Below are 25,702 nucleotides of genomic sequence, written 5' to 3'. Positions count from 1 at the left end.
TTCGTCTTCTTCAGGACTCAACCAATCGCATGTTCCGACGAGGTTCACGTGATCGCCTTGAATCCGGTCACGTGGCGTGGGTTCCGTTTGTCAGTAACTCAGTCAATCAGGCGGAGGGTCGGCTGATTCCCAGTCGGGTGCAGTCCGTCTTTATCTCCGCCATGTCCGGGCTCGCGTTGCTGTATTCCGGGCTGGGACTGAGCGCAGCCGCCGCCATCACTGGCATCGGTTAGTGATTGAAACGAGAGACCCCAAGGTTGCTTTGGGGGCGCCCGCCCTCTTTGCCTGATTTTTACTTCCCCTTTTTTATGTCGGAGCGTGTGCGCGTGGTGTGAGATCTCTGATCCTGGACCGGGGAAGACTAGAAGGTGGGCTTCGAAGTGGCCCGGAGAAGAGGCTAACTTCTGCCTCTTCCGCGACGTCCCGGTCGCCGGTCAAAATGCTGTCGGGAATCAGTGAGGAAAAGCTGTGGCTCTGCGGCGCGGTGGGTGGGTGGGTGTATGCGAGCATAGCATCCTCTGGTCGAAAGGCGTCTTTAAACCTGAGTACGGACCTGAACATGGTTTGGTTCTCTTCGACACTTACCTTTGTCGACGAGAAGAGTTTTATCAGGAAGATATGCGTGTACATGCTTTTTTGCCTTTCCATCTCATGCCGTCCTCCACATTTTAGAAACTGCTGGGTTGAGATAGTAAAAACAGACCTAAACATGTTTTCTTGTCTAATGATCCCAGTTGATTTCTGGTTAAGTGAGAAAAAGAGAGTTTTCTTAGTGGCTTTGAGGTGCTGACTTTGACATGATTCTGCAATAAGAAGAAGCCCCTGAAGTACAAGTTCAGTTCTTTTTGCTGCTTAATCTGGTTTTAAGTTAGAACAAAGTATTTCTGGAGGAGAGTAACCAGGAATAAGAAGATTAATGGAAGAACATTCAACTGCTTCATCCTGGTTACCTTTGGTATAAAATTAATATGAAATGTTGACTAGCAGTATGAGTATTGTTTACATATAGACAAGGATGGTTGGTTTTTAATCTCTTGGTTGAGGTAGGGCATGAAGATGTGTTCAGGGAGGTTTAAAGCTTGTGTTTCAGATGAGAGTATCCATGTTTTTGTCCTATATAGTTATTTAATATTCAGATGTAAAAATTATAGATACTATTTCTGATTAAATAATATTTCCTTTTCATATAAACTAGGAACCAGTTTCCCTGTTCCTACCTTTTTTTCCCAGTGTTGTACTTCTAGAGAACTTTATCTGAACTACTGTGCAGTGGTGTAGAGGGAGGAATTTAAAATATTTCTGACAATATTTTAAATAAGTCAAAGTAGACACCACTGAGATAAATGAATGAACAACCTAAATTCCATGTAGTAACTCTCTGAGTTTTTCTCTATTCTACTTTCAAGGCTAGATCCTACATGCCACATCACATTTTAACTGATGCAAGATTGTTTTAATATATATATATATATATAATTAAGATGTGGCTTTTATTTATAATGAGAAATGACATGCTGTCATATTTTTGTTTAGTTTTATTTAACTCATTAATTTATATGGTTGCCCATCTCGCAGATGTGACTCTGGGCAGCTCACAACACATTAAAAACAATAAAAAGGACAATATCAATGAAACATTTTGCTTTCAGGGCAGGAGTTTTTAATGTCATGCAACTGATATGGATTCTTTTCCTATCTACTAGACCTGCTAGATTTAATGGTAGATTGGATCCATTAGGGTTAGCACAAGTAACACAATCCTAGAGTGACAGTTGTGCAAAACATTTTTTAAAACCTTGTACTCATATGCATCTTTCTTAGATAACCCACAGTTCCAGCTGAATGACAGGTTGGAAGCCCAGGTGCACTGGGTGGCTCCTGCATTGCTGAACCCTAAGAAATTTTTCAGAAAGCTATTTAATGAAATATAATGTTCAGTTAGTCACTTTGCTAGCAGTTTTCCTGGAACATGACCTGCTTGCTTTGTATCCATTGCCAACATTTGATTTTTGGTCATTGTCATCAAAGTGAGCTCTACGCAAATGATTCTCAGTATGGTCTACTCCCCTGGTTGTACATTGAGATCCAGCTGGTGGTCAGCCACAGTCTCCACATCTTCATGGTTAGAGCCTGCTCACTCCCTTAGCATCACCTCCCCATGGGCCAGAGCCTGTTTATGTTATTCCTATCTCCCTATATGCTCCAACAGTCAGCTGGCATAAGCCCACTCATTGCCTCAGCCCTACCTTCCCACATGCCCAAAATCTGGTTCATGAGAATATATCAGTGGTGAAAAGTTGGTTCATTGAAGTGTACATGTAATAATACAAGTAGCAACATGAGAACTAAAATTCTTAAAATTGAGAATAGTGAACAATTCTCAACAGCAGTTACTATGAGTTCACATGTGTTGTGCAGGATAGAACTACTATGGGGTACCAACAATGCAAAAACAAAAGTATGACTAGGAAATACAGTGATGACTACCTGGAAATGGCCTTTAATTAGGCTGGAAAGCCACTTGCCACTAGCCCTTTAGTATTCAGAGATTTGTATTAAAAAACATTCTTAACAAGTTTGTGTTAAGAGTTATTACTAGAACATTGGGTAACTAAAATAATTCAAATGGTAAATAAAATCGAGCAGATGGGAAGGCATGTACAAATGCAACTGGAATCATTATTTCATGCTCCCATTCTCAAAAAGACAAAACAGAGGTGGAGAGTGCTTGTTTAATTGGATAGGTCCTGCATTTTCCAAGTGCTTATTTAATAATCTGTGATTGCAGAAAGCTTGAGAAACACACTTTAAAACTTTTTTTGTAAAAAAACCCTTGTCTTTTGAGAGTATGTCAGATTTATCATTGATAAAAGATTCAGAATGAAGGAGAACTTGGTCCATGACAACTGAAGTATTTTGTCCTTGCCAGAGAAATCTCTGTGGTGTCTCCAGGCTTTAACTTAAGTCTTAACTTCCACACTTCTACAGGTGATTAGCAAACACCTTATTGGAAAGCCTGCTGTATAAACTGAATGGTATAGATGTTCGCTGTGTGCCTGTGATTTCTTGGGATCTAATAGCACTTCTTGATGGCTTGAAAAGTCTCTATTTATATCACTACTGTCGTCCTATGCAAAGTGTACATAGTAAACTCCATTTCCCTCCTTTAGTTGTTTTGTCAACAGTCTTTGGAGCAACTCTCCTAGTAAGAATGATAAGCCTGCAACCTGGGATTGATTGGTAGCTTCAACTGGATTAGTTTGGCTGATGTGGTTCAGACTTGATCAGTCAGGATTAGAGAATGACAAACAGCAAACTCAAGTTTGACCTTCTAACTCAACTCTATATTCCTTTAAGGTCATTTTACCAAGTGGGCACAGCTTATTTGGGAAATCGGGATTTCTTACTGGTTCTTGCTAGGAACATCCCCCATGCTCAGTATCCTACTCTACTAAATCTTGCTCCATTTCTGTCCTTCTTGTAGATGTTTGCAGCCAAGATTTTCCCTACTAGTTGCCTTTCTGCTACTTCTTGGCTGACAAGGGAAACTTTTAGTTCCGCTTTCTTGTCTGGATGATTTGGGTGGTTTGGGAAGAATAATTTTTAGCATGGTTTCCACTTCATATTAAAGGGGAAGTTAGCCTCTTCCTTTTTTCAGTTAAACTTGTGCCTTCTAACGGCTTCTGAATCTCCTGTTGTTTTTCCAGTGAATCCTGAATTAATCATGATCCTGAAATTGTTTTGGGAACTCCATGCCTCTGAGCTGAATCCAGTTCACTAAACTGGATGATTGATTTAGAATAGGAAGGGATCTGATAGTCATAAGGTGGTCAATTAAGTTCTGTACTTTGTTTGAGAAAGTGGATAACCCTTTGAGCAATGGATGCAAAGAAAGAAATCCCTTCTAGAGTGTATCTGGATTGCAGGGGGAGAAATAGGAAAGATCTCTGTACTAAAGGAAAATGCAGAAGCGTAGCTTCCGTTCTGTTAGGAATTTGTTCAGAAAGCATAGTATGTAACAGTAACAAGCAGTATGGTGAATTTCAGTAAAATTTACTCATAGTGCTGGCTGTTCTCTTGGCATGTATGTGTAAGAATTGGTCAACTGTTGCTATAGAATAATTGGTTATGGTCTCATAGTCATGAGAGAAAAATCTGGTTGTAGTCTTTGGGAGTTGCATCCTTGACATGCCATGTAATTTCCTCCCCTTTTAACACTGACAGTTTCAGTTACTATCAAGCTCTATCAGAATGGTATACACCAGTGTTTCTCAACCTTGGGAACTTTAAGATGTGTGGACTTCAACTCCCAGAATGGCTGGCTAGGTTGAGAAACACTGGTATACACAGTACACCATCCCTTAAGCTCTCAGAGTAGAGAGATGCAGATGTTATATTATGACATGCCCCCATGTACAGAGTTTTACATGATTTCAAAAGCTAATGCACTATATATAGAAATTCAAAGTGCAAAGCTCCACAAGGCCAATTCCTGGTAGAGGATTTGGACCCCATAGAATAACTTCTGGCTACCTGCATCTAAGGAGACCCTGTAAGGATGAAACCAGTCATGTGGTACCTCCTGGTGGTCAGTGTAACTGCTACTGCCAAATTACTGTTTGATCCTTTCATCACACTCTACCAGTACAGTTAGGTTTGGTGGCTTAAGAGAAAGGCTTTTCAGCTAGCACTCAGCAAGAAAACAATAAAACAAAAACAAAAAATCAACATCTGCACAGGGGTGGAACTTCTTTTTGCAATTTGCTCCATTCTTTCATAATAACAGAAGAGAAACAGTGCCCTCCAGTGTTCATATTTACCCATAGGGTTTCATATGATGTGTAAATATGGGGAAGCTGTTGTTCAGTTCTGCTGTGTGCTCATTTTCTTTACTCTGCCAGTTTAAAAAGCATGTTTTCTGAATAATGCCTTTTTTGTGGCTGATGATAGGGATGTTTTTCTCTCCTGTAAAGTCTTTAAATGTATTACAACAATTTATTTTAGTAAGCTTCTTTGGGAGTTAGCAAGGCTAATATAGCTTCTTGGGCATCGCCAGAGATGATTTATGTGTTATACTCAGCCAAAATATGGCCAAATAATTGTGCCATATTCAAGAAAATGATAGTTAAGCAAAAAAAGTGAGCCATGAGTGTATATATGAAGAGAGGACTTCAGAGTAGAATTCTGTCTTGCTAATCTAGTGATCTGTCAGAGAGAATGCAAAAATCTTACAGAAGGTCTTCAACATCTAGAAATATTGATACTTCCATGATTGATTTAATTGGTGTAGGCTGTTGCGAATTTGGGAAATATTGCATACTGTAGATTAGATGTTATAAAAAGATCTGATCAGGAAGATTAGACTGTGAAATAAATTACTTGCTTCAGAAACTAGACATTGTCAGTTATGTGGTTAAAGAGGAATTTAATTCAGGGCTCCCTGTGTCCAAACCTACTAACAGTTTCTAGTTTGATAGTCCCAGGATCTTTCATGGTAGTTCAGGTGTATAGGCACCTGATTGCTAATGGTGGTTAGTGATTTAAATCTGATAATTAACAGGGGAAGCTTTAGCATAATCTGTGATAGGATTAACCATTTTTAAAACTGCTGATAGCAACATGTAGGAAGAGCTTTTTCTAGAATGGTGCCAGACTGTATTGTGATTTCACTGAAGTATTAATGACATGAATGTGTAATGTTATGTGGGAATGACCTTGGGAAACGGGGTAAAGAGATAGTTTGATGTCAGCCTTACCAGGTAGACCAGTCAGGAAACACGGCCAGATAAGCTAATTCTACTTTATTGTAAGGCTACATTTACAGAATCTTGCAAGTCTCAAGGTAAAATTCTACCGATGTCACCTTTATAGCCTAGTAACTTAGAGAAGGTCCCTTCTGAGCCTCTTGCTCCGTTCCTATGCTCTCTCTGCCTTGCTGTGCTCCCTCTTATCTGACCATTCAGCATCTCTTTGCCCAGTCTTTCAAGGTCACTCTCACATACCATTACAGAGTGGGAGGAGGGAAGCACTGTTCCATATTTCTGCACAAAATCTGCATTTTTTAGTAACTACAAAAGAGCCACTAGTTTGTATTAGTTGAGCATGAGGTGCAAGAGCTATTCCTAGTAGCCTGCAATCTATACCCATATAGATTACTACTAGAAAGAAAAAAAAAGTTGACCTCTGTCTTCCTGGAAAATGGGTACCAATTCTCAAGCAGCAAGTTAAGTTTAGATGAGTAAAGGGTATGGACTTTGCATGGCTTGAAGCTAAGGCTGTCACTTGAAAGAGGTAGTGCACCTTTAAAAGGAGGTCTTTGTTTGTAGTAAAGCAACTGTGATCCTATCCTGCACAGAAACTCAAAGTACAATAACCCTAGTGTTTCTGAATAAACTCTAGGGTTATTGAGTCCTATGTCCAGTTTCATGACTTATTTCCTCACTCTTTTTTTTTTTTTTAACACATAAAGGGATAATTCTAGTTCTTATATTCTTGGTGGATATGTTGTAGTTTAAATATCCAGGAATGGGAACTATGCAAACTCTTGCAAATTGACTTGTTACCTATAGCCACCCAGATTACTCTCTGAATTAAAAGATTAAAGTTGAATTAATACATACATATTTTGTAATGCTATCTCCATTTTGTTTTTTTTAATCAAAAGTCCATCTACTGCCTTCTCTCTTAAGTAATCTATTGTGAAAACCAATGTAAGCTTTCTTTCCTGGTTCAGTAGCTTATTTCTCCTTGTTATTGCAGGGAGTCTTGTTTAACCCTACTTTTTATCTTTTCTTTTTTCTCAAATTCTTAGATTCTTTGCGGAAAAAATCTGTTTGAGACTATTCACAAATGAGATGGAATACTTGTATCCTGTGACTATGTTGCCATATTCTATTAGTATATCCTGATACATATTTCCCATAAGTGTGTCATTAACTAATTTTGTGAATTGTTCATTTTATGAAAATTCCACTCTGAGGTTACATATGTGACTTTCCCCCCCAAAGTATAATATATGATCTAATACATTTAGTATGCAACTAGTAGTGAATTGATCTATGCTTATCCATCCATTTATAAGTAGAAAATTGAGTACACTACTCTAGCTCCTTGAACTAGAGCTCTTTGAAAATGGGTATATCTTGCCATTTTGATCTAACTACTCAGTGTCTCCATTTATTGGAATAGTCTACACATATTGTAAATAAGTAGATAAATATAAAAATGAATTTGCTATATAGTTCACTTTGATACACATTCCATTTCTTTCAGAAAGAGGGTACACGTATACCAGTATGCTGAATATATGCATTCCTGTTTAACATAATTCAGATGTGAAAAAGAAGTTTGTATGACAACTGAATTTTTAACATTTATCACGTCTATTAACATTCCCTAAAATTCTCAAGTTCATGTACAACCCTACCAGCGTGGAAAGAGTCTCAATTATCTTGATGTTATTAAAAATGTTTAATGGACAGTTTATTGAGGTCACAGCTTTCTTGTCATAATATGCCACTGAATTGCAATTTAATACAAGCACATTAAAAACAATAAACTTTTTTACATAAAATCAAAAGCATGTATTGATTGATTGATTTCTATTTATTATATTTATATCTAGGTTTTCATTCATGAGCTCAAGACAGTGTCCATAGTGCTTCTTCCTCCTATTTTTTCCCATAATCACATTGTGAAATACATTGTGCTAAGAGAAAGTGACTGACCCAAGTCACCCAGTGAGCTTCCATGGCTGAAAGTAGACTAAAAACTAGGTCTCCTCATTCTGAATCCAACACCTTAACCACTGTATCACACACAACTTGATTAAAATTGTCCATTGGACAATTACCAGTTTTTAAAATTATTTATTTTATTATATAAAATAATGTATATACTTGCCCAGCTGTTACCCAGAGTGATGGTGGATACATTCAGGATGAACATAGACATGTATCTATTGATGGCTGCTTACTTTGGATTCCTGCATGAAGCAGGAGTTGAACCCAATGCCCTAAATGGCCACTACCAACTCTGTAATTGCTGTAATTCTAATTTCTTTCTGTAGGTTAAAACAAAATTTAATCTACATATACTGATAAGAGTGTATATCCTCTCCTTCCATGAAAACCTGGAAGTTCACTATAGGAGATGCTTAGAATGTCATGCCTGTTTGAATTGTGTAAATACAAGAAAAGAGGGAAGTGGAAGTTTGATCATGAAAAGTAATTTGGCATTATGAAGAACTATGGTATAAATTGGAGGAAGATATTTTACAAAAAACCTACACCTTTTTCTCTTTTCCCTGTGGAGATTTGATACTATTTGTCTGATCTGAGAATGATGATGTCAATACTGCCAACTGGTACCATCACAGATCAGGCTTTGAGAAGATAGAGACTAACTTCAGAAACATTCAACTTTGCTTTTTTTTTCCCCCCCAGGAATCTGCTATACAATATTTGACCTGGGCTTTCGTTTCGATGTAGCATGGTAAGATGTCCCTTTCTCCCCAAATTGGGACTGAAGTAGCAGAGGGAAAAGCGGTTTATGAATGTTCTCCACAATGGCTCAGGAAAGGTGCTATGAGGATTAAGAGTAATTGGCCAGTGAATCTTACCTGTTCTTGGATTATGGATTCCTGAAGATCTGGTAGTGCTGCACTCAAAGGATGAGTAAGCAGGGTTTGGCATGTTTGCATCCATACTGCATTTGTTGACAGCAGTATTGATAGCACTGTTCACTTTTACTAATCAGTTCTGCTAATAGCGTCAGTTTGCCCACTCATCAATTGGCAGCCATTCCTTTTTCCTTATTATTTATGAATAGCTTGTCCTTATGCTTAGCTAGGTTAGGTTTACAGGCCACGCACTGTTGGTGCCCTATTTGCACGGACAAACTTTCAGATCTCGCGTCTGAAACTTTTTTACTGAATACATCAAGGATCAGAAAAGAACATACAAAATAGTAAGATTTGCATCCCTCTTTGGTATTGTTTTTAACAATGAAAATTTGGGATATAAACTTAAATATTAATAATATAATTAAGAAAAAGGGGAAAGACTAAAGCAAAAAAAAAAAGGCCTTGGGAGAATATATACACGAATACAGAGGAAAACTTGGGGAAAGATTTTTAAAATGCACATTCAGTATTTCCACTCTAAAACCTACCTGAATAAATGAAGGTAAACTATCAGTAAAAAATATTATTACAACCAAGAAATGCAGGTGACATAGGAATAAAATGACCTTTGATTATAAGGTTCTTTAGAAACCTTTGCTGTTAACTTCAATCAATGTAGTTTCTCTCATTTTTAAATACTACTGATTCAGAGAAAGATATACTTTATCAGTATTTTGCAATAGCAAAACTGGCAGCTAATAGGAATTGAATTAATTTCTTATACTGTATAAATTAATGCCTTTGGAGATAACAGAAAGCAAACTAACTGCAGGTTGAATTGGCAAAGATCATTATATAATTTTCTTGATTCCATCAAAAAACTGTTGACCAAAACAAACGGCTACATATGCATTATCATAATAGAAGTGAATATATTTCAGTTTGAAAGAGCATCTGACTCTTTGTGCTCCTAAGCTTTTACTAGTCCAGCATTTAGTGACTGAATCTTCCTTGCATGCGCAACAATCCAGGATGGATAGAATTAGGAATCCAGAACAGCCCTTAGAATATAGGGCAAGTCTGCAAGTCAGCTCCAGAATTAGCAGAAGTGGGAAACATAATATAATTCTGGAGCTGATTTGTAGGTGTCGTGTTAGGTGATGGATCAAACAAGTCCTCTGCTTGCTGTATTTCATGGGCTCTTATCTATTACAGACCATACCAGCTTAGGGTCACTTGGCTTCAGCACAACTTTCCTACAATGCTTTTCTGCCTTGTTCAGAAATCATTCTTTCTTAATATGGTACCAGCCCCCGCCTCTTTACATGAATGAAAAGATGTATTTTCTGTGAATTGAAATTGCGGAATAGACTAATCTGTTATACTCCAACTACAAATGGAAAGTCTTATCTCAGGGTTTTTAATTAGGACTCCTCCTTTTCCTCTTTTGTGAGAACAATGATTTGATGTACTATGATGGGTGGGGCATGTAGTATTTTAAGATACTCTTCTGTATATAGGTTCCTGACTGAGACCTCTCCATACATGTGGTCCAACCTGGGTATTGGGCTATCCATTTCATTATCAGTGGTGGGAGCTGCATGGTGAGTATCTTCTTTCTCCATGTCTCTTCTTCCGGTTACTAGCTGGCAAGTATAGCTGACCTCTGTTTTAGAGTTCACTTACTGGTATTAAAATGGTACATGAAACCAAGTAGCTTCAAATCCAGTTAATATTTGCTGGGAAACTATTGAGATCCCTGCGTATGACACTTTGTCTTTCATAATGGAAAGGCAGATACAGATGAACATAAACAGTTTCATGAATAAATAATGCACTATAGGCATAATCTAAACTATTTGCCATCTAGTGGCACTGACTCCAAGATATCTGTGCAACATGGTGAAGGCTATCCATCTAATCATTCTGTTTTTAGGGGGATTTACATCACTGGATCCAGCATCATTGGTGGTGGTGTCAAAGCACCTAGGATCAAAACCAAAAATTTGGTCAGGTGAGAAGAGCTCTTTCCTCCATTTGTATTACAGATATAGATACTGCAAACTACAAAGGTCCCTTTTCTTTTCAGGTTTTTTTCCCCTTGGCTTCACAGATAAATTTTCTCCCATCTAGATGTCATATTTATAAGATCCTGCAATGTCTTCTGTACACTATAAAATCATGAGATTGGGGTATCAATATTGCCCCAGCCGCTTCAGACAGTGAGCTCCTAGTGAACTACTACAATTACTTATTTGTTCTCTGTGGTCAATGTGTAATATATTCTGAAATTTTGGGGATCTGTCTTTGTTAACATGTTTGTAGAAATATTCAGAATGCACTAAAATCAAAGCAAGAAAATGCAAAACATAGCTCTTCTCTTCAAAATAAAAGAGTGACACTGCTAACTTTTAACCAAATCAGTTTGCGACTGCTGATTTGTTCAAGTTTTTATTTCATAGCATGGATCTATGATGAAGAATCTGCCATATAAGTTATCATTATGGCTTGAGACTCCTTTGAATATTGTGCTGAAATCCAGAACATCAATTTTTGAACTCTGAGATAATAATTTGATAAATAAAGCAAACTGATAGAGAAAATCAGGTGGAAGTAAATGGATGTCCAAAATACTTGCTGTTTATCTGTCTTTGTATATCTGATATGAAGCTCTATGTAAGGCAAATAAAGGGATTTCTTTCAACAGAACAGTCAGCTCACTGGGCAGTGTTGTTCTCCAGAGAGCAGTGGAATTAAATCATCAGGGTGCTAAATGAAACAAAGCTTTTAAAGGCAAAAATGTGTGTTTCAGTGATCCCCCCCAACCCCTACCCCAAAACCATGATGTAAGCATACATAGGTTGAAGCTGGTAATAGGCTTTTCTGTGGTGGAGATTCCAGCAGTATATCCTATTGTCATCATGGCATGTAGGATAGAACCTTAGCATTGGGGCACACAACCTTGGTCTTTTTTTTTTTTTCCTTTTAGAAAAGTAGAATGTCAAGTATTGATGTAATCTGGGGAAGACAGCCAATTTTCTCTAGCCCCACTTCAGCTGCTAAACTCCCCTTTCTCCTTGCAGCATAATCTTCTGTGAAGCTGTGGCCATCTATGGAATCATCATGGCTATTGTGATCACCAACATGGCTGAGGTATTGACTGTTTTGTGCAAGAGGGATGTATTTCTCTGCTAAATTGACTATAACATTTTTGGATGTTTTTGATTGATGGCAGCCTCATCCAGTTGTTGCCTGAGAAGGAAAGCAAAGTAGGTTATAGTATTCCAAACCAAAATACTGATCAAGTCAATGAACAGGTTTCTAGTGTTATGCTAAATAGAGGCTAGTTGCAGGTAGCAAACATGACTCGAGCTTTTAAGGTGACACCTCTAATCATGAGTGAGTATAAAAGCTTGGCCAGATGCTTTTGAAACACTGGACAGTGTTGCTGGGAGAAAGATTAGTGATCTCCATTGAAGAAATATTACTTTTAGGAGTGAATTCTCCTCCATCTGTCCCAAGTAAATGTTAGTACTAGGTCACTGGTCCCAAGAGTTATCAGCTACTAAGAGATTAGAAATCCTAAATGGTTTGCAGTCACCCCATTTTTGAAAGAAATTAGTTTCTGTAAATCATAATCCCAGGTGTAGACCATACTTGTGATATTGGCCTTGGGGATCAGTTGGGATTGCTGCCACTGTATCAGCCTCCCTGCTATGTAGCAGCTTCCCTGCCTGTGCTGCTTGATGCTATATCTGTGTTGGCAGTGGAATTTCCCAGGCTTATGATGCTGGGGGACTTTAATCTGCCTTCCCTAGGTGAGAATTTGGAAGCATGCCACCATGGCAACCATGGACCTGATCCAGCTTTTTGAGGGCCAAACCCACTGGGGGGCAGGGGCATATATTAGACCTCTCTTGGGTCTTTTGTCTCAGAGGACTGGCAATGTGAACTGGAGTTGGGGGATATTGTCATCAGTCCCTTCTAATGGACAGATCGTTCCCTGTTAATCCTGGAGTTTATCATAGATGATCCCCATCACAGAGAGGCAGGACCTATTCAAACAGTCCGCCCAAGGCACTTAATGGACCTATTAGAATTTCAAAGAGAGCTTGGGGTTGTCCATGAGGCTTTGAGGTATGGTCCAATTGAGGCCTTAGTTGCCACTTGGAATGAGAGAACAATGACCTTGGATCAGATTGCACCCATGCAGACTGAGTGCAGACCTTGATGGACCCTTGGTTTGCAGAGGGCTTTCAGAGGATGAAATGGCACCTAGAGTGCTGCTGAGGAAGACAAAGTATGACTCTGACCAAACAGAGGTAAGAACCTTTATTAAGGCTTACCTCCTGGCAATAAGAGTGGTGAAATAATTTATTTCTCCACTTTTGTTATGTCCCTTGAGTGCTGGCTAGCTTCCTGTAGGCTTTTAGGTATAACGCTAGGTGCTGGTTCTCACCTATAAAGCCCTACATGGCACAGGATTGGACTATTCATAGGACTGCCTGTCCCTGATGGTATCTTCTATATGTTCTATTAGGATGGGCATGTTCTGGGTCCCTTCTTTGAAGCAATGTCATCTGCCAAGACCCAGATAGCATGCTTTTTCCATTACAGTGCCTACCCTCTAGAATGATCTTCCTACCCACATCCCTGATATATAGTTGGCCCTGACCATGCTGGTCTTTAGAAAGGCAATAAAAATCTGGTTCTTTCCATGGGTGTTGCAGCCAGGATGATTGGGGTTCCTGCCTGGATGGGTATAAAGTAAATTTAGGTTCCCGATCACCTATTAATTTCTGTTGTTTTTAACCATATTGGTTTGTTGTCTGCTCACTGTACACCATCCAGCGTTGTAGTTGTTTGAGTTGGGCAGCCATATAAATTTCTTAAATTAAATATATAAAGCAAATAAATACATAATCTGCATACTTCTAAGTATTTAGCTGGTCTTAATTACTACATCTAATCCTTTTGGCAGAGACCTGTTACTCTAAACTGTTTGGGAAGGTGTTTTTGTTTCATAGAATGCTTCCTTTTTCTTGCAGCAATTTAGTGGTAGAACTCCTGAAGAGATTGGTTCCCGGAATTATCAAGCAGGTAGGCTATGTTTGTAGGGGATAGGAAAAAGCAGATGGAGCTGCTCTTATCTTTGTAGGAGCATCATGGGTTCCTAGTTACTTAAGAAATGCCACCTCCAAGTCAGGCTATTATCTATATAAATATAGGAAACATGGTGCCTTACTAATGCATTGATTATAACTGCGATAACCTATATCTTAACTAGTTTTTTTTTTAACTTGTGGATGATACAATAAAATGATTTTATGGAGAGCATCACATTTTCTCACTCTGGTCTATGTTAGTCTTCAGGATTTCAAACAAGTATCTTTCCCAGCCTTATAAGGGATTGAATCTGGAAAAGCCACTATAAAAAGCATGTCCTTTATCACTAAATTCTGGCCTTTCTTTAGTTGGATTATATCTTTACACAAACAGTGCAGAAGTTTTATCCTGTTAAGCTATCAAACAATATGTATGTAACCAGTAAGGCACGTACAGATTCTGCAAGATGATTTTCCCTGTTCTGGCTTTGCAAGGTTCCTTTCTCATTCTTCCATGCTGCAGTAGCAATTTCTAATGTACCAGCTCTCTTTCTGGAGTGGGGACTTATCACTGGAGAGATAATCACAAAATGTGTGCTGTGTTTGTATGGTTTCCAATGGCCATGATAGCGGTATTGTTCTTATGACAAGCCTCAGAGGCAAGGTTTTCAGATATGAACTGGACTAAGATAATGTTTTTACTCCTTTGTTCTCAAGGAAAAGTCCTTGAAAGCTTGACAATAGTTTGAAAATACCATTGGATGCTGCCCATCCCTAATGTGATTTTCCCTCTATAGGTTTCTCCATGTTTGGGGCAGGTTTGACTGTAGGACTTTCCAATCTCTTCTGTGGTGTATGTGTGGGCATTGTTGGGAGTGGTGCTGCGCTAGCAGATGCCCAGAATGCCAGCCTCTTCGTCAAGATCCTAATTGTGGAAATCTTTGGCAGTGCCATTGGACTCTTTGGAGTCATTGTAGCAATCCTGCAGGTAAGCTTCTCTTGTTTTTCTCCCCATCGGATATTCTGCTCATTCTAACTTTCCCAACTTTCAGTTCTTGTATAGAAGCAAAAAGTTATTTTTCAACAAAACCACGATAAATTTACAATCCCCTGTTCTCCTGACACCAGACAGCCATATTAATACTGTAATCTTAGGACTGCCTGAGGACTGATTGTTCTCAGTATTTGAAGTGTTTTGTTAAAAGAACAGAGAACAGAATGCTTCTCTGAATTTAGGGGCACCTACAGCCAGCCCACCTTCAAAGTTGGAAAGAGGCAAGAAATTAACTTTTCAGTATATTTTTCTGAGATTGTATGTATCATCCCATTTTCTTGATGGAGAGTCTTCGATTTGCATCAGACCACTGATCTGAATTTTTCATTCCATCCTCCTGTGCTTTTTTCCTAATGCTCCTTACTCTCATCCAAGACTGCAGTGTTTTCTCATCGTCGCAATTTGTAGTATTTGTTTTAAGAAAGCCCACAATACTGCACGTAAACAAATCTGTTACTTGATGATATGTGAGAAAATATGATAGTCATAACTGTCATGGCAGTCACTGAGAAGTGTAGAAACAGAATAGTTGATCACTCAGAACATAAGTCATGGGGCTGAGGGGAGCTCCCCTCCAGCAACTTAATTAACTCTGGAATCATATTTAAGGAATAGAGTTAGAGAAGATGTTATGTTACGGTCCTTTGAATCAACTCTGATTCCTGGTGACCACATAAAGTTTCTTGGCAGCATTTTCAGAAGTAGTTTGGCAGTACCTTCTTTCTCGGACTGAGAGAGAGTGACTGGTTCAAAGTCAGCAGCTGGCTTCAAGCCTATGGCAGGACTGGTACTTAGGCTTGCTTCCCTGTTCCTAGTCCAACACTTTTAACCACTACACAAAACTGGCATAGCAGTGTGTAATTAATGAAGCATAGAATATTCCTGATCTTTTGCCTTTCTTTTATTTTGCAGACATCTAAAGTGAATATGGGTGACTAAACCCTTTGTCAACTGCAGATCCTGTACATATTTATTTAATGTCTCCTGTTGGCCTGGGAGCTTGATGTATAAAGTTCTTCCTGTGATCTTCACCTACTGGGCCATGGACAAACCTGATAAATTGATGTGTGTTTGTGAGAATCTATCCTTCTCTTCCCCTGCCTTTTTCCTGCTCTATTTTTCCAGAAGGAAAGGGCTGGATGCCTTGCTGGAAGGAGCCTTGGGTGTTCTAGCCTTTGCACTCTGCCAATTATAATACAGTGTTCTATGAAAGAAAATTGTTCTTGTCCCAAGTAGTTGCCCTTCTTGTGTGCTCCCTGCTGCTGTGCCCCAATTATTATCCTGGCTTTGATGGCTGATTTTTTCCCCTGAACAATGGGTGGCACTGGCTGAGCTCTTGACTTTGGAGGCTGTGGAAAGTGCCCCTTCTAGACACAACTCCATATGAAGGGACACATAAAAAATGAACAATGTGATTATCTTGAGTTCTCTGAAGCATCACAAATGATTGGTTATTAAAATTAATGATGATGAAAAATGTCTTGTATTGTGATTAATAGTAAGTATTAAATATTTCACTTGAACTATGGTTGGTGAAGGATCTGTGCTATATCAGCAGCAATTTCAAATGTTGCATTAAAAGCAAAGCCCAAGTGATTTTTCAGAGGAAGCCTTAGAAGCTAGTTTTCTAAATGCTTGGTACTATATTGCATCTTATTTCATTTACTTATTTCATTTTATTTTTTAAAAATTCTAATTTGCCCCAATCTCCAAACTCTGGGCAGTGTGTATCAGTAATTTAAGAAAACCCACATCAACTTATACCACCAATAAAACAACCCATCAACATAGTACAGGTAATCCCCAGTTTAAGAACAAGTACCATTCCCAAGGTCTGTCCTTAAGTCGAATCTGTATGTAAGCCGGAACAGTATTATTGTGTAGTACTATATAGGTAGTATTGTGTAATGAACTCAAACCATTGTGTATTTAACTCGAATTGTTGTGTATTTAACTCAAAGTTTGCTACAGTGGGCTCCATTCTTAACTATGGGTCTGTAACCCAGGCATTCTTGACCTGGGGACTACCTGTAAATGCAAAAAGATGGCAGCAAATATCTAGGCTTTAGCTTCAAAGTCCTGGGGGAAAGAAAGGTTTTGAAAGCTTTTTCTGAAAGCCAGAAGAAGGGAGCCAAGCAAATCTCTGGAGGCAGCATATTCTGTTATGTTGGAGCCTCTACCAAGAAGGTCTGCCTTTTTGCCATGCACCTCTTATCTCTCAAGGCGGGGGGGGGAGAAGGGGAGAACCCCCAGCAGGCCTCTTGATCAGACAGGACAAGCAGATTCTGGAGAAAGCAATAACTGATCTCACTCAGTGCCACCCAACACTTTGAATCGAACCTGGACACCTCCTGGTAATCAGTGTGGCAACCATGAAATAGGTGTTATTTCACAGCAGCAGGTTTTAACCACTACAGCTATAGCATCTTGCATCAATTATAGCTTCTAAGGCAGCCTCATGTAGAGTGCATTGCAATAGTGTATCATCAGTCAAGTGATGATAGTCAGTTTCATCAAGGCCTCCTGGCCCAGGTCAGGCCATTACTGGCACATCAGCTGGAGCTGGCAAAGTCCCCTAGCCATGGCCTCCACCTGCTGTTCAAACAAGACCTGTGAGTTGAGGAGGACCACCAAGTCATAGACCTCTCCTTCAGAGGCAGCATGTACCCATTTAGAGCTAATTTTGAAAACAAAGCTTCTTGGAAGCTGTTTATGGATATTCAGCAATTTTAACCTATTATCTAAGCTTGTTTCTCCATTTCTAATCTGTAACATTCTTCTACAGCATGTCTGGCTTGGCTTGAAATGGCGATATACCACTGATATCACCACTATAATTATTAATTATCTCTTGCCATTCATATGAGGTATAGGACCAAGCCCTGTGGCATCCCAGATGGACCATCTGAAGGCTTGATTGCTCTTTCTCCATGACTACTGACCTAAACTCTTCACTCAATAGGAATGGAACTACTATAAAAAAGTACCTCCAGCAGTAAGATAATAGGGTCAACAGTGCTGAATGCTACTGAGAGATCTAACAGGACCAGGAATGGCGCACACATGCACACCCATCCAGGTCCACCCATCAGAGTGACCAATGTTGTTTCCATTCCCCTGGCTAGGTCTGAATCTTGACTGAAAAAGGCCCAAATAATCTTCCTTCTATAACATCTGTAGCTAATTCCCCCTCCATCAACTTCCCTAAAAGAGAAGGGTGCAGACAGTATGGAAGTTGTCCAATAGGGCTTGGTTGAGTGATGGCCTTTTCAAGAGAGGGTGAATTGTAGCCTCCTTGAAACAGGCAGTACCTCCCCTCCTTGAAAGAAGCATTAATCATCTCCTAAATCCAGCCCCTCATACATATACCCAGCTATCTGAGGATTTAACCCATAGATGGCACAGCTCATACTACAGAGCACCCTCTCCACATCCTCAGGTTCTACAAGTTCAAAGATTTCCAGGTAACATTGCAAGACATTGCCCCACTCACCTTATCCTAAGTGAATGTATGACTATCTGCAAAGAAACCTACAAAAACATCACAGCCCCTGCAGATGCTTTGTCTCTCCCATCCTTCTCCAAAAGGGCTCAACTCATCCTGAACAGGGCCACTGGGTAGGAATCTGAAGATGCAATAAACAGAAGAGTATACATACCTCACTATTTGTATCACCACTGGCAGGCCGAAACATGGAATCATACGAGTACCCAGTTGCGTTTACTTCTGGTCTTATGAAACCGTTGCTATGGTATCTTCACTTGTTTTATCTCCCATAGGCCCCTGGAAGGGTGCCAGTCAGGATTGGCAATTGGAAAGAGGCCTCACAGGGATCATCATGTCCAAAAGCATTGGTCTCCCCTTAGGCTAGATACCAATCAGCCTGAGGCAGAGCTGCCCATCAAATTGTCAGGAAATTCTCCAAGTACCCTTTTAATAGATTCACTGCTCCCACAACCTGCAATTTGATCAGAAAATTATATGACTATAGTAAAGGATAGATAAAACATCTTCCATATCCAAATCACATATCAGTTTCTAAAATAAAAACCAGGTCCGGCGTGTAACCATTCTTGGGAGTTGGGGCCAAGATTAACTGTAACAAGCCCATGATTGCTCTGGAGGCCATGAAATCCCAAGCTGTCCCAGAACACGAAAGTTGAAGTTGTCACCTTTAACAACTTCAGGAACCATTGTGATTTATGCACCTGACTTTTTGATCTTATGCCATAAGCATTTTACACACACAGTCTGTAAAAAAGAAATGAACTTTAAAAAAAGCCCTAGAAACCAGCTATTGCCAAAGGAGACAAAAATGTATGGGAGGAAGGTTTATTGATTGATTGATTTGATTTGTATAGCCGCCCATCTCAACAACCTCAACAAGGTTAAACCCTTTGCTACTGGTACTGATCCTGTATATTTTAAAAAAGAATTCTTTAATGAATATAGAAAAGAAACCAAGCTGTTCTCCTTTACTTCCCATTAGAAAATGGGATCAGCTCTTTTGAAGAGAGAGAAAGAGTGCATTCCTAGAGAACGATAACATGTGCACCAGGCTGTTAATGCTACCTCTTGACTTCCTGGTTGCATAGTGTCCTGACTCAAGATTTCTTGAAACTGTATAGAAATCCTCTTTTCCAAGTTTGTGAGCAAAAATACTTAAAAGTCTTCTGCTTTTGTTTATTCTGAAAGAAAATAGTCCTTCGGGGATTTCTTGCCATCTTTCAAAAGCATAAGCGGTCACCCAATATACTGATTCTAGACAAAGACTGAATCCACTTAACCTAAAGGAGACTACCAGATAGAACTGGTTTTTAATCCCAATTCTTGATGATTTAGTTGTCAAGCTACTAACTGAGCTAGGTGTCAAGTTGGGGATATAAAAGACATCAAATGCTAATGAACTTAATCTTTATGCTGGTGCAACCCTGATACTGCTCTCTCAGAAGCTGACTAAAATTGATTTACTACTTCTCTGCCTGTGTAACTAATTGGATGACAATAACATTGGTGCAGGGAGAATGGAAAGGAGGTCTCACTTTTGTAAATGGCAAATCAAGAATGCCCCCACAATTCAAATTCTCAACTATTTTGATTACTAGATATTGATAATATCTGTAAGCTTAACCAGATGTAGTCTCAGATCTGATCGCAAATAGGTGTTCCCAAGTATCTTTTTGCCTTCAATCTGATGTGCTGCACAAGGTAAGATTTGACTTTCACATGATCATTCACATGAGTCTCCATAATTTTTTTTTATGTTTCATTCTATTTATTCAAATACATGTTGGATGGTGGTTATTGTTAGAAATTATAATCTTGTTTGACTAGATAGTCTATGCCCTATTTTCATATATGAGATTTTTGTAACCATGGCACTATTTCCATTTGGTAAACTACAGTCTGACTTTATTATTCTGAAAACATTCTAGCGATTTTTGAGGGTTCTTCACAGCTTGCTGTGGGGGAAAGAAGCATAATTTACTGGACTACAATCCTCAGTCAAAACAAGTTGAAACTACTGGCTTAAGGGAGTTGTAACCTACAGTGGCATGATCTACAAGCGCAGTGCCATCCAAAAAAGCTTATGCTAAGACCCAGCAATCTCAGATGATCACATTAGATCTAACTGCAGAATTATTGTTTTTCAAATGTTTACCCTAGAATTACTGCTCACAGTGATAAAATTGATTTCTTACAAAAATGAATCAAGATCAGTAAGTGATAAAGTAGTGGGCTAATCAAATAAAACTGTAAAGTCTCCTTTGAGTCAAGCTCAATTCCTACTGACTTCATTGATACATATATGTAGTTTCTTGGTAACAACAGAGAAGGGGTTTGCCACTGCCTTTCTCTGGAATATTTTTTTCACCCTCCCAATGTGGCCTACAGTCCTGGTATTCCCTGAAAGAATCCTGTCCAAGTATGATCAAGTCTGCTTAACTTCCAGGCTCTTGTAAAAGGGGCTAGGATCTGCTGAGGCAAGATACTAAAATATATTATAATGAAAGCTATTTCAGTCAGCTTTAAAAAGGACTAGGGGAAAAGCCTTGGGGGGGGGGGGGAAGAAAGAAAGTGATAACCCAGTAGCCCTTTTCCTTGTCTCCCTTTGCCTAATCTCAAATTTTATTTGTGCATAATTTCAAGGGCTGCTACCTGTACTTTGCCCAAAATGGTCTCCTTAGAAATCTTGTCATTATTATTATTAAGGTTGGTTGCACAGTCAGCCAGATGTTTAGACTGGATTTGGCATTTTTATCCACCTATCGAGTCCTTCCCAAGGACCTGGGATAGGCAGATGTTATTTAATAGTGTTAAAGGTATTGTTGCAGGATGTAAGCTGTTCCAAGTAAAGCTGCCTTTTGCAATTGACTGATGGTGATTTTGTCAATGCCAATGGTGTTCAAGTGGTGCTCCAAATATTTTGAGAATTGTATTATTATTTATTTTATATGTATTATTTATTTTATTATGATGTATTATTTAATTATATTATTATTACTATGGTTGGTCGCACAGTCAGCCAAATGTTTAGACTGGATCTGGCATTTTTATCCACCTATTGAGCCCTTCCAAGGACCTGGGATAGGCAGATGTTGTTTGATGGTGTTAAAGGTATCGTCGCAGGTTATAAGCTGTTCCAAGTAAAGCTGCCTTTTGCAATTATTATATAATAATTATTGTTTTAGATTTTTATCCCACCTTTTTATATATAGGGTAAACATACCTAATACTCCTGCCTCCTATTTCCCCCACAACAACAATCCTAAGAGACAAATTGGGCTGAGAAAGGGTGACTGGCCCAAAGTCACCCAGCTGGCTTTCACCCTAAGGGAAGCCTAGAACTCACAATCTCCTGGTTTCTAGGCCAGCACCTTAACCACTATTCCAAACTGGCTCTCCTTATCCTAGGATATTGCTTCCTTAGAAAAATGTTCCATTGCCAGCATGGTCTTTGACAGCATGTCTACTACACAGATAAGCTATGAGGCCATAGAGAATAGGTTTGAACCTCAACCTGCCATGCGCAAAGAGAAGAGTTCTCCAATTTTTCCCCTGTAAGAGAGCAACTCTGGTGTTTGACTGGTTTATTGTTTGCTTCTTGAATGATTTGGCTACCTCCCTGCAAACCTCCTTGTAAGATGCAGCAAATCCATTCCCTTTGGATGTTTACTGAGTGCCCAACATAAGGAGCCAAGCTGGCTCATCAGCCTAATGAGCTGGCAGAAGGAATCATGCCAAGATGGTGGGTGGGTATTAGGAGAGAATCAGGGCTTCTAAAAGTATGTTATCTCCACTCCCTGCAAATTGCAGGTGGTATTAGAATTAAGACAGTTGGACTGAAACATTGGATTAACTAGTGAAGCTGGAAAGAAGTGCTGAGGAGTCTGACAGTATACGGAAAGAGAAAATAATAAATCCATGAGCCCTCCAGTATTGCAATGGGGCTGAAGCAGCTCAAATGTGTTTGGGCAGGAATATTGGCACAGTCTGCTAAGTGCTTAGAGCCAGTTGTTCATCCAGTTATATCATAGCTGTGGGAGAAAAGTGCAATGCAAACTGGGACAAGCAGTATGAAAGCGGGGGTTAGATGTTCCAGGGGTTTTTCAGTCCCAGGACATTTATTTAAGAAATGTTACAGAAGGCTGAAGCACACTTATTGCATTGATTATATTAAGGGTCATTCGGGTAGGCAGCAAATATATTCTGGTAAATAAAATTCCTGAAAATACCAAGATGAGGTTACTTTGATGGCAACTTAAAATGCCATTGCTTTGATAGCAGGGATTTTGTTATTTTTTGGCAGGGACTGGAGTACTAAATGTGCTAAATGCAAGTTTTGAATACAGGAACCCCCAGTTTTTAGCATCTCTGCCTTGAAAACTCCAGTTGATGGGAATCATCTGGACTTTAAAGAGCCACTGCCAGGACAGACAGTACTGAATTACATAAACCAATTATCACATTTTGTATAAAGCAGCCTTATGATTTCATGTTTTACTGGGTAGCAGTAGGAACAGCCCTCATCTCTCTGCTTAATATACAAAAGAATTTCTGGGTTTTGGAGGGCTTCACACAGAGAGTGGAGTCCCATTACATCAACCTTGCCTTAGTTTGCTCAACACGAATAGCACTTATATTTATTTAAGCAAATACAGTTTGCCAGAGATGAAATATAAGGAGAGCAATAATATTTAAGTTGACAAGAATAGCAAACACTTCACATTTTAGGGATTATACTAATCAGTTCAGGTTTTAAAGATTTCTCATCACTGTGACACCCATCTTGGAGTAGTATGTTTATAAGTCAACTCAAATGCTACAAAAATGTGCTATCTTTCCACATTCTTAGACAGTTGAATCTGAGATTTTATAAAAGGGAATTGGAGGAGTAAAGGCTGATGGTTTTCAAATATATTATAGGAAGGCTGCAGACATCGAAAGTCAGGTCTACCTGCTATTGTTAAAGACTCAGGTTGTACTCTAGAGTGTTGTGATTAAGAAACAGTTGATTTGCTATATTCATAGGGGTTTCACGGTGGAGGAAAGACAGAACTAGAAAGAACTTACTGTTTCATTCTTTTCCAAACCAAAGAATACTGAAGCTCCTCAATTCTCAACAGATATTCTTGTTTCTCAGCTATAACTTATAACAGATTTATCCCTTTTCACTGGAAAAACATGATCCCATGTCTCTAACCCAGAAGCACTGTTAAGAGTTATTATAAAGGCAAATTTGAAGAAACATATATCAAGCTGAACTGTGGGAATAAAGATAAAATGTGAAAACTAAACTGTGTCAGATGGGAAGCCCCAGCATCTTGGTACGGAGTGTGTGACTGCGGCTTCCAAGGAGAAGGAAAGTTTGGGAAAGCTATTAGGACCTCAGTACAAATTATTGGGCACATCTCCATCCTATCTATAGTTTGAAATTAAGATTATACCTCATAATACTTTTAATTATCCAAATGATTAGCCCAAGCATCCCTTTATTTAAGTTGGATTTACATGACAGCATCACAGATCAGCCAACCACATTTTAGCTTATAATTTTGTGCCAGCCCAACTCAAGAGGTTAATGTGAGTCAGCTGAGCAAACTGTAGTTCATTTAATGAGTAATGTGTGTCATGCAGAGGGCACTTTAGGACTAGGCAGCAAATATCCCTCACTGGTGTAGTTATTCTCTGATTTTGCCAGTGAAGTTATTAAACTCAAAACCTTGCACACCATTTTGTGATCTAATCTGGGCAAGCGTATCTGAACTATTAATATAAATGTTATGTGATTTCTATTAGTGTTTTTTGTTTTTATAGTCAACTTATAGATAACTTCAGTTTTTTTCCTGATCTAGGATTGTGACTTTAATTTCCATATGTCCCTGGAATGATTGGTAAAAAGTTCCTGGCATATTCATTTCCTCTGAATACCATATGCATGTTAACATGGTACCAGACATATTGAACTTTTCTCCAATTACCTTATCCAGAGAAGGATATAGGAAGCCGGGGCAAGGTCATGGCTACCTCATTTGTTAGATTTATATCTTCCAGAAAGTTAAAGTGGCTTACATAGCACTCTCTCCTCTATTTTTTTTCACAGCTCTATGGGGTAGCTTGGACTGAAAGAAAACATCTGGCCCAGTCACCCAGACCCAGTGACTGTTCATAACTAATCATAGACTTGAACTTGGTCTCTCTGGTCTTATATCCATCAACTTAACCACTACATCACCCTGGTTCTTTAAAAGCTGAACTTTGCTGGTACTGCATCAGGATTTCTTGGTTTCCTTCTCACTTTCCTATAAGAAAGGACAGGGACTAGTGAGAGACCTCTTAATTCTTCCAAACTCTACATTGGAAGACCCAAAGTTTCCTCTTTACTGCATTTCACCAAATGGCTCCAAGCTTCCTGTTGGATGGAAACCAACCACTTTCAAGCGAAAATATGCTAGCCAGAACAAGTTAGTAAGATGTATTACATGCTTACATTGGCATTGATCACTATTCTTTCCATGCTGGTAATGCATTCCAGCATGGCAAGAATAATGATCATTGCCAATGTAAGCATGTCACAGGCCAAAAAACCAGAGCTCTTTTGAGCCAGGTAGTAACTATGACAGATGAACCAGGCTAGCAAGACCATGCATACTGGAAAAGAGAAAGTTGATCACTGTTTCAGATCAAATCTTATTTCAATATGTTTCTACCCATCTATGAAAGATCACTGACTTTAGAATACCAAGCTAAATCTCCCATTTGTTTTTAATTTGTCATTGTAGCTTTGTTTACCTTGTTTCTCTCTCCAGAAATATGGGCCCATGACTTCTCATCTCCAGCTGAATGCCTGAAGAGTGCTTTAGCATCAGTAGATTTGTGACCCAGATAGAGTTTTTCATTTTTGGCAGATTTCTGCTTGCCTTGTGACAAAGAGAATTTCTTCCTCTTAAATACAAGAATGAAGAGTCGGGGCTATTCAAAAATAAAGAAAATACCTTTTTCCCTGAGGCTAAAGTCATCCTGTGTTGCTTTCTGATATGCTGTAAGGTTCTATAGTTTCACGTAGGGTTGAATTCTCCTAATATGCAACAAAGCTCGCCAGAAGATGTATGACTATCAGAACGCGTAAGAGAAGCAGAAGGATGCGGGGATGAGCAGGACTCCTGTGACCGGGACTCTCGTCCACTCAAGAGTCCGGACCTCCGCGAGCCTCGAAGATGCTCCACCATCTTCCATCATGTGACTCCTTGGAGAGGAGCCTCCAGCCCCCCTCCTCGTCGGATGAACTAAATGGGGCTGATGAAAGGAGCAAGCTCGATAGAACGGCTGGCAGGGGCTGGCGGGGGCGGTGCTGAGCGGGCAAGAGGCGGAGCTGCTGGCGCGCCCAAGCAGGCCTGATCCCAATACACGTCTGGCCA

General features: G+C 39.3%; 1 protein-coding gene and 1 long non-coding RNA gene across 2 annotated transcripts; one reads left to right on the top strand and one right to left on the bottom strand.

Moving 5' to 3' along the window:
• Window positions 1-71: 71 nt before the first annotated feature.
• ATP6V0B (ATPase H+ transporting V0 subunit b) lies at window positions 72-16,259 on the top strand. Its single transcript, XM_007419967.4, has 8 exons — window positions 72-228; window positions 8,445-8,493; window positions 10,144-10,227; window positions 10,560-10,637; window positions 11,707-11,776; window positions 13,672-13,723; window positions 14,526-14,716; window positions 15,695-16,259. The coding sequence occupies exons 1-8, from the start codon at window positions 162-164 to the stop codon at window positions 15,719-15,721; spliced, it is 618 nt and encodes a 205-aa protein (XP_007420029.1). The 5' UTR covers window positions 72-161; the 3' UTR covers window positions 15,722-16,259.
• Window positions 11,695-25,213, bottom strand: LOC148214200 (uncharacterized). The gene is made up of 3 exons (XR_015798538.1): window positions 25,077-25,213; window positions 18,442-18,741; window positions 11,695-11,875 (listed from the first exon to the last, which is right to left on the bottom strand). It is a non-coding gene; the product is annotated as an uncharacterized LOC148214200 (long non-coding RNA).
• Window positions 25,214-25,702: the final 489 nt, after the last annotated feature.

The sequence above is a fragment of the Python bivittatus genome, unplaced genomic scaffold, assembly GCF_059951505.1.
Source record: "Python bivittatus isolate LINGU-HERP-01145 unplaced genomic scaffold, Pbiv_v1 ctg000700_np1212, whole genome shotgun sequence".
NCBI classification, from domain to species: Eukaryota; Metazoa; Chordata; class Lepidosauria; order Squamata; family Pythonidae; genus Python; species Python bivittatus.
This window is presented reverse-complemented; position numbering and strand designations above follow the sequence as displayed.

Coding starts and splice junctions, on each gene's coding strand:
- ATP6V0B (XM_007419967.4), top strand. CDS start 162: ATGTCCGGGCTCGCGTTGCTGTATTCCGGGCTGGGACTGAGCGCAGCC. Junction 10,228..10,559: donor TCAGTGGTGGGAGCTGCATG/GTGAGTATCTTC, acceptor TTCTGTTTTTAG/GGGGATTTACATCACTGGAT. Junction 13,724..14,525: donor TTCCCGGAATTATCAAGCAG/GTAGGCTATGTT, acceptor TTCCCTCTATAG/GTTTCTCCATGTTTGGGGCA.